At 41.4% G+C, this 13873-nt stretch overlaps 1 protein-coding gene across 4 annotated transcripts in view; it reads right to left on the reverse strand.

Moving 5' to 3' along the window:
- Positions 1–9949, reverse strand: part of nhsb (Nance-Horan syndrome b (congenital cataracts and dental anomalies)) — a 51019-nt gene extending 41070 nt beyond the window's left edge. For all 4 annotated transcript variants that reach the window (XM_034580386.1, XM_034580402.1, XM_034580394.1 and 1 more), the window contains exon 1: positions 9312–9949. In XM_034580386.1, the coding sequence (XP_034436277.1) occupies positions 9312–9591 (280 nt within the window). In that variant the 5' untranslated portion in view covers positions 9592–9949. The remainder of the gene's footprint in view (positions 1–9311) is intronic.
- Positions 9950–13873: the final 3924 nt, after the last annotated feature.

Here is a 13873-nt window from a genome sequence, read left to right on the forward strand (position 1 = left end):
TCAGTGACTCAGAATTACCAGTGATCTACATAATGTAACTTTACATTAATCCTCACTATTTTAAGATTATGTGCTGAATTTAGGTCTTTTTGTCTTTTGATCTCTGCAGTTCAATCTCGTAGTTGTAGTTGACTCATGTTTGCTTCCTGCTCTACTCACACACAACCTCTCATGTAAATAAAACCATGTATATCTTCCTCATAAAAATACACCTGATAAACACTGGAATGGTTCTCACTAGAGCGCATACCCCCTCCAAGGCCCAACAGTCCCCTTAAATTCAATCATACTGTTCCAAATTGCTCGCACTTAAAGAATTCAGTCCCCTAAACATGTCTGGTGTCAAGTGAGAAGAAAATCCTCAATCCGCCCCCTGATCTGGACACACACCAAAATTTAAAAGTGAGTGGAAATACGTCCAGTAGCTTTTGCATAGCCTTGCTTACCATCAAACAAACCAACCAACAAACGGACAGGGGTGAAAACATAACCTCCGTAGCGGAGGTAAAAGTAATCTAATAATAATGCTAGCCAATGTCTGTATATTCTAAAAGTTAAAGAAACAGTTGAAAAACCGAGCAACACAGTGATTTAAACAGCTGTTTAAATGATGTTAAATCAATGAAGTGTCTCCGTCCGACTTTAAATGATGGAAGTTACATGTAAGAAAAATAAAAGTAATCATTTTGTACTATAAACCTATAAATAATAATTACATTGTCAAAGTTTCGTATTCTGTACAACACAGTAGTTATTGTATTCTGTGTTTACGTGTCAACATATTTTACCACAAACTTTAGAGCAGTGACTACCTATCTGCTTTCGTCTGTGCTTTACAAAGGCAATACTGTCTCCTTGATGATATGAGCTGCAGAACCCGTGTAGTTTATTTTTGGCGTAACTGCTCAGCTCTAGCAGAACTTCCACAACAACATGGAAAAAAGCCAGAGGCCAGTTTGCACAGGTGAGGAATCGTCTCCAGAAAGCCAGCATGCCAGCCATCCAGCCGGCTGTGATGTACAGACCAAGAAGTCCTGCATGCATGTTTTATAGCAGGCTGCAACAGCAACAGAGACAGAGGCACTTAAAGCGGAATTTCAAATGATGACATGAGAGACAGAAAGAAGAGGCTTGCAGAGTTCAGCGGGTTGTGTGCGTGTGTTGCCCTTGCGTGTGCGTGTCTCTGTACTTTCCTCTACCAGCGTGTTTATGTGTGTGTGTGTGAGTGTTTACCTGTTGGTTTGGGGGAAAGGTTGGTCTGAAAAGTGTGTCAACTCTCTCTGTGTTACTCTACATGAGGCAGTGGAATCACTTTAGCCAAAATTAGCATAGAGGTAATTGGGCCACGAGAACAGAAAATGTGCAGTGATGATTTTTACTCTCTGTGACGTAAGAGATTTTGAGGAGCCAAATAAAATAAACTGTGTGTGAGTGACACACTGTATCATCACATCCCTTCCCCCTCTCGTGGCCTCCTGTGGTAGCATACAGTAAGTGGACACACGCTGCCAATAGATTTGATTTGGTTGTTTTTGTTGTGTATATTTGTGTATGAGAGCATGAGAAAGTAAGATCCCAGCTGACGGGGACGTTCTCACAACATTAATTAACTAATACATTTTAGTTACCTAAAAGTTCTTCTTCTTTGTTCGGTGTATTGGTGGGAGGCAACCAACGCCAAACCTAAAACTTTAATCCATAGACTGTTAATAAAGAGGAAAGACAAGTCTCAGAGAAACTGTCTTGGACGAATAAGAAAATTGAGAAAACAAATGTCCTCTTCCACTTTTTAGTTTGGCCCATTTCCCATCTGCTAACATGGAGGAGGCAGGATTTATCATCAAGATGCTTTGGCTTCACTTCTGGGGAGCTGTTACGTCGTCCATCTTTATTTACGGACTATGGCTCAATAAGCTCCCCCCCCCCCCCCCATGCAACCCTTTAAAGGACAAGCAGTATAGAGAATGGAATATACATATTACAAAACGAAATTTTAATATAAACTGAGAGTTTACCAGAATTAAACTTTTTAGACTGTCTAAGTTTTCCCCTGCATCAAAAACAAACGCTGACAGCTGCTGATTCTGAGGACAGGCGAAGTGGACAGTGTCTGAAACGCGATGCATCTTTAATAACGTGTTGAATAAAACAGCACAAAGTTGGTATCAATCAGCACCAATGTGTTTAGCCTCTAAATTAAAAAGTTTTTGGCAGTTTTGATGAGTCAGCGGCAGAGCTCATGTGCTCTTTATCCCTCTGTGATATTATCTCCACACAGGTTTCCGATTGAAACACTCGTATGTTATTACATGTCACACACGTGCGGGTATCCAGGTCAGCCCATCCCCACCCCTGCCACCCCCACTGGAAATTTGCCCCTGCCCACACGCGCCTTTCACATCAGAAGCCCGGCCCTGCACAAGCACGGCCGTCCCTTATCTTCCTCTGTCTCTCTCCCTTTAACTCTCTTATCAAACCTCTCCTCTCCTCTCAGGCTCGTAAGTGTCTGGGTGGAAATCAAAGTGCATTAAACATTAAATACGCTGTCAAGAGGCAGAAGTCTCTCCATGCTGATGATGATGGGGAAAGTAGGCCAGTGAGGGAAGAGGTATGGATGGGGAGGAGGAGGAGGAGAATGGACACAAAGATGCAAAGATGGAGGGAAGAACAGATGGAGGCAGAGACACAGAGGAGGCTGCGAGAGAAACAAGAGCAAGTAAATCATCGCACATATTGGATTCCGCAAACACCTGAATGGATGCTCTTAGTGTGTGTGTGTGTGTGTGTGTGTTTGTGCATGTGTGTGTGTGCTGAGGTGTGAGACGTGCCTGGACAGAGTGTATCCTAACCTGCCTTGTGCGGTAGAAATCAGATGCCTGAATCACACGCACACACACACACATAGAGACAGAGGCTGTTGGCCAGTCGCACAAACCGAAGTTGGTAAATATGTCTCCATTTCTCTTTTTACCGTCAGAGTTTCTGTGTGTTTGCGAGTGAGAAACAGGGAAAAACACATTTACTTCCAGACCACTGAGATTCACACACTGTACCGTTAACACTCAAGTCACTGCTTCCCGCTTCTTCCTTTTGTCCATAACAAAACGCTTTGACAACACGACGTGCGCCTGCTCAAGAGCTGATTCTAGTTGTACTACAAAAGATTGTGAGTAAAAATGTATGACCAGCGAGGGAGAGCGAGAGAGAGAGAGAGAGGGATGGAAGGAAGGAAGGAGGGAGGGAGGGAGGGAGGGAGGGAGAGATTGACACAGCTGAAAGGTTAAAGCAGGCCTCCCTCTCTCTCCTGTTACTATGCAGACTAGTGAGATAGAGTAGTCCCCCGCTGCCACAGGCCATACACTCCTACATTCAAATTCAAAGTCAAATTTCCTTTAATGGCATACCAGGAAGAAACCAGTGTTGCCAGAGCAGTACAATATATTTACTACAGACCAATTTTTTCACATGAGAATCATCTCCACTTTGTGTGTGTGTGTGCGTGTGGGTGTGGTGACTTATCTTCATTTTCGGGACAAAAAGCATATCCTCATATCATAAATCATTCAATGTTAAGGTGAAGACATGTTTTGAGTTTAGGTTTGTGTGCGTGTGTGTGCGTGTGCGTGCGTGTCACCCTACAGTGAGTCTTAGCTTTGAGTCATGTTAATAAAGTTAAAACCAACCAACAGACTATAATAGGTGCGGGTGGGGTCAGTGTCTGAGGGCGGTGACTGTGTAGTTGTGATATCAGAACCTTACAGAATTCCTGGCAGCTTGTTTCAAGGCACAGTGTCTGAATACGAGCTGTGCAGCCTTGACCATTTGATGCTCTCGCAGTATTTGTGTTGCACCTACATGCTTCATAATTTAAAAAGATGTGGAAATAACACTCTCTTCAATATAAGACATTTAATGTATGCGCTCAATATTTTTGTTACTGTAGGCATATGTTTTCGAGGATTTCGAGGATTAAGATGTGTATTACGAGAATAATAAAACATTTTAAAAGTTTTTACCCTAAAAAAACATTTACAGCCTAAAATTACGACTTCATTCTTGCAATATTTTCACTTTTCCCGCCTAAAATCATAACTTTATTCTCTAAATCTCCTAATTGTTCCCTTTAAGTGGTTCTACTACTCCATTTTGTAGACTTATGCTACTCGTAGTCTTCAGGAAAGTTAGAGCTGGAACTAATAAATCCAGTTTTAGTAAGTAAATAATCTGATTCAATCTGAGTTCTCATTCACCTTTAAACCCTGAGAAGGAATAAAAGCCTTGACTTGGATGAGTCAGTCAAATATGTGGGAGGAAATGCTGACGATGCTTCATTCAGTTATGAACATTGACCAACGCCGTCTCAAAGCTTCTGTTTCCACTGGGCTCCTTTTGAACTGTGACAAATTTGACCTATGACAAACTCTGTGTCTGTTCCATTTTATCTGATGCTCTCCTCTTCTTCACCTCTCCTGTAGCTCTCTCTCTTCTGTCTGTCTCACTCCTCATCTCCTCTTCTCCTCCTCTCCCTCTTCTCCTCATTCCTCTCACATAAAAATAATCTAACCAACCAAAATCTAACCAAATGTCAAATTTGTATCTGGTGATTCCCCGTATGTTTACACCATAAACATACTTATCTATATATTAGAGCCCAGCTGATACCAATATTAGAGGGTAAAACAATTCTGATACCGATATATCAGCCAATATATATATATATATATATAAATATATATGTATAGCAGTGACCGTTGCTCAATATTCCATATGGGCTGACAGTCACACGACACAGCAACACTATACTGAATGCAGCTCCAGGCCGATGTTCAAACAGATGTACATCAATCAGCTTTATATTGCTATTTACTGAATTACTTACTCTTATCAACTGTCATCAACAGTTGTAATCGATGGATTCTGTCCTCTGATAACATCGATCTCCCATAACATCGCTATAACCTCATCCCTTCCTCCGAATTTCTCCCCGTCTCGTCTTAGTTGTGATGATTCTAATGGCTGTAATCATATGTAAAGGCTTTGGAAATACTTTTCATAGAGGGCGGCATGGTGTGGAGTTTGCATGTTCTCCCTGTGTCTGTGTGGGCTTCCTGTGGGTATTTCAGCTTCCTACCACAGTGCAAAGACATGCAGACTGAGGTTAAGTTAACTGGAGACTCTAAATTGTCCGTAGGTGTGACTGTGACTGTGAATGGTTGTTGTCTCTAAATGTCAGCCGTGCAGGTGACTTGTCCAGGGTGAACCTCACCTCCTGCCCAATATCGTTTCTCAAAATTGTGTGAGACCTGAGCTAAAGCCACTAGACCAGCTATCAAGCATAAGAGTTCTCCTCCGACACCCAGAGCTTGTTCTCACATCCTGACTTCCCTTCATCTTTTTCTTTTTAAACAAGCTTCTTATATCAACAACCTTCAAATGTCGCCTTAGTGGATCAGCTAACTAGTTACCACAAGATACCAACAATGACAAGTAACCAGTGCACTAACTATGCCTTTTATGTTCTTATTTATATGTCATATTTTTAAATATAGTATATTTATTTTAGTATATTTATTTTAGATCTGGGGCTATTCATAAAACATTAGCGGCTGTTGCCTCAGACACCCACACCAAATAAAATGGTTTCTTTCTCCTTCAACCAAGTTTTGTGAAAATCAGATCAGTAGTTTTTGCGTAATCGTGTTGACAAACTAACCAATCAACAATCGGACAGGGGTGAAATCAGAACCTCATTGGTGGAGGTAACTGAAGCTTTAACTTGAAGTGTAAAAATATGTTTTGCACTTATACAGGTGGCTCGAATAAAACTAGAGCCATTATAAGGCTTATGTAGAAAGCTGGATTTACTAAAATAGAAGCAAATCTCCTCAGTCAGCGATAAGTGAAATAAATGACTGAAAAGGCATCAGAAATTTTGCTCAGTAACTAAATAATGGATAGATCTTCTGACCTAAATGATCATTTCAGGACGTTGTGTATGTCAGTATTTGTGTCACTCAAGGCAGACATCGTGGAATGACACGTGCAAATCAATCAAAACAAATCATCCTGACCATTAGTGCCATGTGTTAATGGATAGCTCTTATTGTTAGTGCTAACATGTGACTTCTACTTCTGATAAATGTCCAACACGACTGACTGAAAACCATCTGAACACTGCCCACTTCCATGTTCAGGATCAAATCCAGGTTAGCCCCACATTGGCTGCTCTGGATCTTGATGCTCTCATGAGGAAACCATTGTCACTGATACTGAATCCCTGTCTGTGTGTACACAGAGATATTTAGCTCCTTGGGGTCATTGCTGCCATTTGAGAGAAAGAGGCGAAGATAATAGCCCTTTTGAAAGCTGAATAAAAATAGCAAAACTTTGGTGGGCGTCCAAGTCTGAGCCCTGGCCCACAGAGCACTCAGACTGAAGTCCCACACACACAAAGTGTATTCACTCAGTTTTCAGTCATTTCACGTGTTTTTTTTTCTCCAAAATATCCTTGAAAAAAAATCTAATGACCAAAATAGTGATGACGGATGAATGAAGATCCAGGATTCACTGTAAAAACAACACATCCAGTACAATGGTAGCATATCTACAGACTGTGGATATCACCGACCAAGTAAACTGTGTCTGTGTGATCAGTTTTGGGGCATTTAATATTGTAATTTTTGGTGAATTGTACTCAGAAAACCAAAAAAAGGCAGATACAGGAGGAGACATCATGTCTGCGTTTGCCAAATACTGTAACTTCTATCCATTAAAAAAAGAAGAGGAGGAGGAGGTTGTGAAGCCAGTTTGGAGCTTGGGAAAAGATAGCAGCATAAAATCAGCTGTATCAATACCCTAGCTCACAGGTTGTACTCACTCACTCTACATTGTGAGAATTTGTTTCTACATTTCTGGCAGTACCCAAGGTTTGGGTTAACAAAGGTTTAAACTGGTCTTCGGTGGATACATCAGACAGTTAAATATAAAACCATAGTTTTGATTGGTTAAAAAAGATGTAACCATGGTTCTCTCATGAGTGCAAAGCTTTGTCTGCTCAGACCAAACTCACACAGATCCAGGATTTCAGCCTCTTGGATTGTTTTATTAGATTTTGGGAGCTTTCACACCTACTTCGTTGGGTCTGGACCTTCTGACTTTTCAGTTTAGCCCGAACCAAAATAACAGAAATGAAGGAGCGCCCCCAATGGACCAAAATTTAGTCTCACCAAAAAGATGTGGTTCGGTTGGTTTAGGGAGTGAAAACACTTTCATGAATATTTTATGAGTTTAGAACCAATCGCAGGAAGTAGAGAGACTATTAAACAATAGAAGAAGAAAAAGAAGGGGAAGCGGCTTGCATGATTGCTTGTAGTCTTATGGACTATAAAACTTTTGAGGATTGGTCAGTTTCATTTTTGTGAATTCAAACAACCATAATGATATTTCAGCAACGAAATGAGCAGCTTCATTCATTTTCTCAATTCAAACAGAAAGACTAATACCTGCTGACCTGACAACATGCAGCCGTCAGACTCACGCCCATCAACAACCTGATCAATGTCAAGTATAGGAAGACGCAGCCAACACAGGACATATACAAAATACTAAATTCTCATGCGTTCCCTAAAAAAGTATTCACTAGAGACAAGTAAAGACCAGAGAATACTATGAAAAATAAACAGAATTGTATCTGTAATTTAGTTTTTATGTCCTATTGGTGTAACCCACTAGCCTTAATTGATAGCATTAGCTCATTCGTGGATTTCAAATTTGCAAAACTCCAACAGTGCAGCATCTTTGGATTTGCTAAGTGATACTTATCTCGTATGTCTGGACTGGCTACAGGGATATCGAAGCACAATCCAACAAACCAACAAAAACAATCAATATTTGAGGGTTTTCTGAGCACAACAGGTGAAACAGACAGGGTTCCTGGGTGTAGTTGCCCTGACAGGTTCAGGAGCAGTGAGATGTGAGGGAGCTGTTGTGTGTTTGTGTGCAGCTCGGATGACACTTTTGGACTGTTGTACGGAACTACAAATCCAATGGGATGTCCCCGTCTATATTTCTCACATGACTGAAATCCAAGAGACCTCGTATATGTTTCGACATCGGAGCCTCATTCATCCAAACCCAAAGCAAACAGGAGTAAACAGAGCAGAGCAGTGAGACTGGTTTGTGTTGTAAAGACATGGCTCCTATGCTCTGATGTGTGTGTGTGTGTGTGTGTTGTTGTTGTTGGGGGTTGGGGGTAAATCTAAAGCGGGAGTTCATGAGCATACAGTAGCTTTAGGCCCCAAAATGCTCTTCTGTGATTGTCCCAGATTGTGATAACCTACAGCGGGCGATGCTGCACTGAGCGTGGACTGAAATCAGCAAAAAGGACGGTGGGACATCAAAAGCTTTATTCTGAAGGGACTGCAGAGGACATAAATAATCTGTAGCTGCTGCTGTACAGAGCGTGCTGTTACACCGAGTCTCCCACTGACGCCGAACAGGCGTTTATTCAGCGGCTGTAACCACGGCTGCACCTGAACATCCAGACATGACCGGTTCATATTTAACCTGCAACATAGGACATCTGGATTCATTATTGATGCTGTGTTGGTGCGGGCTGCATGTGGAGAGGGTGGGTTTGGCGCACGGGGAGTCGCCTGTGAAAACCCCAACACACACACACACACACATGCACCAACACACACATCTCCAAACCCTTTTCAATAAGAGAAGCTCGACCCTGAACTTCATGTGTTCACATCCCTTAGTATGAACGACCCCCCCACCCCCCTGCAAACAGCGCCTGCCTTGTGCATGCTTCAGGTGTGCGCTACCCGCAGTAACGAGACTGCGATGCTGAGCCAATGCAGCGGCAACACACGCCCCTCCGCCCCGCACACACACACAGACACACACACACACACACACACACCACCTCACCCCCTCCACCGTCGACTGACACACACACACACACACACATCCGAGTCTGGACCGCCAAATGAATGAGCAGTCAACACATCCTGCGCTGTGAAAACGCGCCTCGGTGTTGCTGGACGGCTCCGATGTGCAAATGCAACCGTGTGACACATTTCAATGAGGGATGAGAGCGCGGCCGCGGCTCCGGCGGGCGCGCGTCGTGCAGCTGGATGGGAGAATGAATTTTAAAGGTGGGAGCCCTTCGAGGCTTCAAGGCGCATAAGTGTGGTGTGAATGAATAAAAATAAAAAAACACACGCACGCCGCTCAGGTGTGAATCATGGGGTGATGTTTCTTATTTGAGGGGGTATAAGGGGGGGGATTTTTGGTGTACTTACGCACTGCCTCCTTTTTAGGGTCTAGGGCACTGGCAGTCTGCTGTATCTGGCCTATTTTGTTCTGGAGGACCCAGACCCGCTGGTTGGTGTGGATGATGTCGTTCTCCAGCTCCTGAAATAAGGAGCAGGCGTGCCGGGCCAGGTCGGACAGCTGTCGCAAGGTCCGGGACAGAACCACGTTACTGATGGCACACAGGTCCTCGAAACGCAGACCCTCATCGTTGGGGATGTGGTGCCTGCACAGAAGCGGCGGCTCCACAATCCTTTTGGCGAATGGCATTTTGCGCACGCCACAAATAACAGGAGTTGCGAGCCAAGTGTAAATTCCCACTGCCTAGAAGAAAGAGGGGGAACGGGGGAAACATCCAAATATTTTTAAAAATCCGCGACAGAGCCGATGAGGTTCGGGCCGACCGCGCGTTATCCCCGGGCGTCAATCCAAAGTTCCCACATTCTCCTTGAGATCCTCCATCCTGCTGCTGGTCTCCGGGGATCACTCACACTCCCGCTCACACATGCACACACATGCACACACATGCAGGACACGGCTAAGCTCAGGTCAGTGGTGTGAGGATGCGTGTTGAGTCTGCGATCATGGGTTGCCTCCGTGCGAGCGTCAAGCCTCACGCTGCGCAAAGGACGCACCGCTGCAACGTTTCCAAATAAGAGCATTGGTGGAGTAGAGCTGCAGGAGAGGGGGTGCAGAATTAATCATTGAGGACAAAACAGCAAACAGCATCATGCAGATTATTCCCACAATGTTCAGCTTCAAATATTTCAAATGTTTTCAGTACACAGTCTGCAGATCTTTGACCTTTATTTTCCAAGTGTGTCCTTGTGTTTCCGGTGCTGCTGTGGCGGTTTCCCGGGGATTGTCGCAGCTCGTCTCAGTGGCCTGAGCAGCGAGCGGCTGAGAGGATGAGAGAGGAGACTGAGGTAAAACCCGGAGATGTGCACATGTGGGGCCGGAACCGAACCCCCCACAACTTTCTCATCATGTCAGGAGCGTTTTATTACAAGACGGTGATTAGTTCAGACTTTTATATTTGACCCCTGATGTCGTAAATAAATTAGATCTATGAGGAAAATGTGATGAATTTCCCTTCATCCTCATCACGATCTACTGTTGCAGCTCTGGATCAGTGGAGGTTCAGTGTGATCCTTTCTTACAGGAGCAGAACTTCGATTTAGGAATTTCAGGTAGTTGATGATGGAATTGCAATTTGACCACAAGTCTGTATAATTTAATTAGTCAGAATGATCTTGAAATATAATGATTCTGAAGACTTATCTACGATGGCCCTGAAGTGCAAAACACAACGACAAATCACAACACAAAACGACAAATTACAAAACTGTCCTAACTTATTACACGAATGTACCTGCTATCGGACAAGGCTTGTTGCTTATTGTATAGACGCACTGTCCATGTGTTCTATGATTTGTTGTTGTGTTTTCTCATTTGCTGTTGTGTTGTTTTTTATTTGCCATCATGTTTTCATTTGATATTGTGTTTTCTTATTTGTTGTCGTGTTTTCTTATTTATAATTGTGTTTTTTTTATTGGCTGTTGCGTTGTGTTTTCTTTCTCAACATTTCACCCAAATCTTAAAAGACAAAAATACATTTTTATAGACAAGAGCTGAGACATGGGGGCGAACAATATTAAACAGTTAAAAGCAATTAGAAAGCCATAACATTACAAAATAAAACCTACGGAAACACATGACATGATAAACTTGGAATAAAGCCCACTTCACTGTACACTGTGTATCCTCTAAATAGAATAGAATATAATAGAATGACAAACTGTGGGCTTCTAGGAACAGCTCACCTACAGCAAGAACCTCTACTTAGTGAACAGATCTCTTTTTTTCTGCTGAATGTGAGTTTCCAGAATGCTAAGCCTGGCTGTTGTCTCATCCATTCACCGTGATTAGCCTATAGCCTCCAGGCTCAGTCTCTATATAGACATGTCGGCTGTAAACTTGCTGCTGCAGCAAATCTGAGGCAGCGCAGATTGACAGTAACCTATCATGGGCCTCACTCCGAGCCGGAGACAAGCGGGCTGCATACTGTAAAAAACCTTCTGCACACACATCCCAGCAAATAAATCGTGGAGTGATTCATTCAGAATAAGTCGACCTGCGACCATTAACCCCCGTCACGATGAATGTGAAAGGCCTGTTGATCTTTGCTTTAGATCTAATGAGTATTCATGTGTTGCCAGGGGGCGTTTTCCTCAGTGTCCTGGACGAGTTCACCAAGTAACACGGAAGTATCGACTCTACTCAGTCGTCAAGTGAGTAGTGGTGGAAAGTAACTAAGTAGATTCACTCAACTACTTCAACTACACGTTTAAGGTACTTGTTCTTTATTTGAGTTTCATTCTTTACATGTTCACACTCACACATGTCAAAGATAATCGTTGTTCTTTGCTTCTTATTCATTACAGTTATGTGATAGTTACAGTGGGTTTAGTTCTTACCTCCGTTTGTTTTGGATTAGCATGAATCTAGGTGGAAGGTTTGGAGCAGGGAAGAAACCAATACAATTTTTGACGTGGATCTAGATCAGGGGGAATCCAGGAATTTATTTTTCACTTGCGTTAACATCATGAGATTGTGAAGGCTTTTTCAATATTTTCCTTGATTTCTCAAAGAATAATTCATGGGTCTTTATGCAAAAATCAGGCATGTTTATAGGACTGATATCAATTAGTGTGTTAAATTTGGTGCAAATGAAAATCTAGATCTAGTGATTTTTAAATCTGATTTCTAGTTTGTATATTAATTCTACTCTATACGTCCACACTCACACATTTCAAAGATGAACCTTGTACTTTGCTTCTGATTCATTACATTTATATGACAGTAAGAGTTGCTGGTTATCTTGCTCATTATATCGCATTGCTGAGTTGAGGCAGTGATGCACCGAACAAGAACAGTTTATTTTTTATCAGGAGTATCAGTTACAGATGCTTTTAATGTACATATGTGTTGTATAACATTAAGATAAACTTGAAAAAGTGTGAACCTATCCTTTAATGAGCACGGTTATTCCAACTCTTTCCACAGGGAGGCACTGTTGCTTCAAGTTAATGTTGCCATGGATGTTCTGCAGGTGCTTTGAGTTTATTTGATCTTGTACAACAGGTATAAACTCTATAGACAGTATAAACTAAGTATTTACATTATATAGTGATTGAGGCAGAAGAAAAGGTTTTTATTTGCCTGCCTATATTTTTATCAAATAAAACGACCCTCCAGAAATTTACAGAGAAAAAAGAATATTTACACTCGTTGCCTTCAAAAATAGTTTTGTTAATCACTCTTTTAAAAATCAAAAGGGAAATTACAAATTTTAAAATCTATATCGGTATTGTTCCACATCTCTGTTTGATTCCTTTGAGTCTGGGGGGGACTTTGATTTAGCTCTGAACATTATTTGTATTCTTTTATACCAAATGATTATATTTCATAGCATTACAATAGTAAGATCATAATAGCCAGTCTTCATAATAATATGTATTTGCACTGATATAAATAATTGATCAGGATAACTGTGACCCACAAACAAAAAGAAATGTCTAAATACCTAAAGACCAAACTTTCGTCTGAGCACTGATGCATTTTCAAAAGAAGTAAAGTGTTCAACTGAGGCGAGTGTATAAAGCAATGTTTCCTGATCTGAAGTCACGTTGCTGCTGTGGCTGCAATAACAACTCTGATTCTTCTTTTATTGTTTGTATTTTATTGATGTGTTAGTAGATTATTGATTAATTAGTTGCAGAGAGAGAGAGAGAGAGAGAGAGAGAGAGAGAGAGAGAGAGACTATTAAGCAACCTGTTGTTAGTAAAAAATTTATAAACTTTGTCCTCGTGGCTGATTTCTTATCAGTGTTGCATGACTTGCACATTATTTGTTGCTCGGAAATCCACAGCCACATGATAAGAAGGTTGGATTCTCGCACTATTGTTTCCTGTTTGCTTGACATTTTCACCTCAAAAGGTCACGTTTCTGTTATAAAAGACACTTTTTGGAGCTGAGATTATTATTTTTTTCTTTCCAAACTTTAGTGATGATAATAGCTTTATTTACATTTAAAACGTGGAAGAAAATAAAGACTTAAAAGCTAATAAAATAGAAAAAATTTGAGATAAAATGAGATAATAATAAAAAAACTTTTATAACTACAGTGGAACACTTAAACCCAATTTAAATTCACTAGAATTGGATTTTACACACTCATAAATCAGTTTAGTAAAAAAATTAATAATAATAATAATCAAGATCCATTAATTATTCTCAAAGAAATCAGTAAAAATGTTGAAAAAACTCACAATGTTTGAGAAAATGAAAATAATTTTTTTTCTGGATCCGCACTCTGATCTAGATCCACACTAAGGTTCTTTCTTAACCCATACTACATCCTTCCACCAAGTTTCATGTTAACCCATCCAGTAGTTTTTACGTTATTTTATTCAGAAACAACGGGAAAAATCGACGGGGCTGAAAACATAACCTCTTTAGCAGTGGTAACAAATTCTGCCTTTCGAGAAAA

The sequence above is a fragment of the Hippoglossus hippoglossus genome, chromosome 3 (genome assembly GCF_009819705.1).
Source record: "Hippoglossus hippoglossus isolate fHipHip1 chromosome 3, fHipHip1.pri, whole genome shotgun sequence".
Lineage (NCBI taxonomy): Eukaryota > Metazoa > Chordata > Actinopteri > Pleuronectiformes > Pleuronectidae > Hippoglossus > Hippoglossus hippoglossus.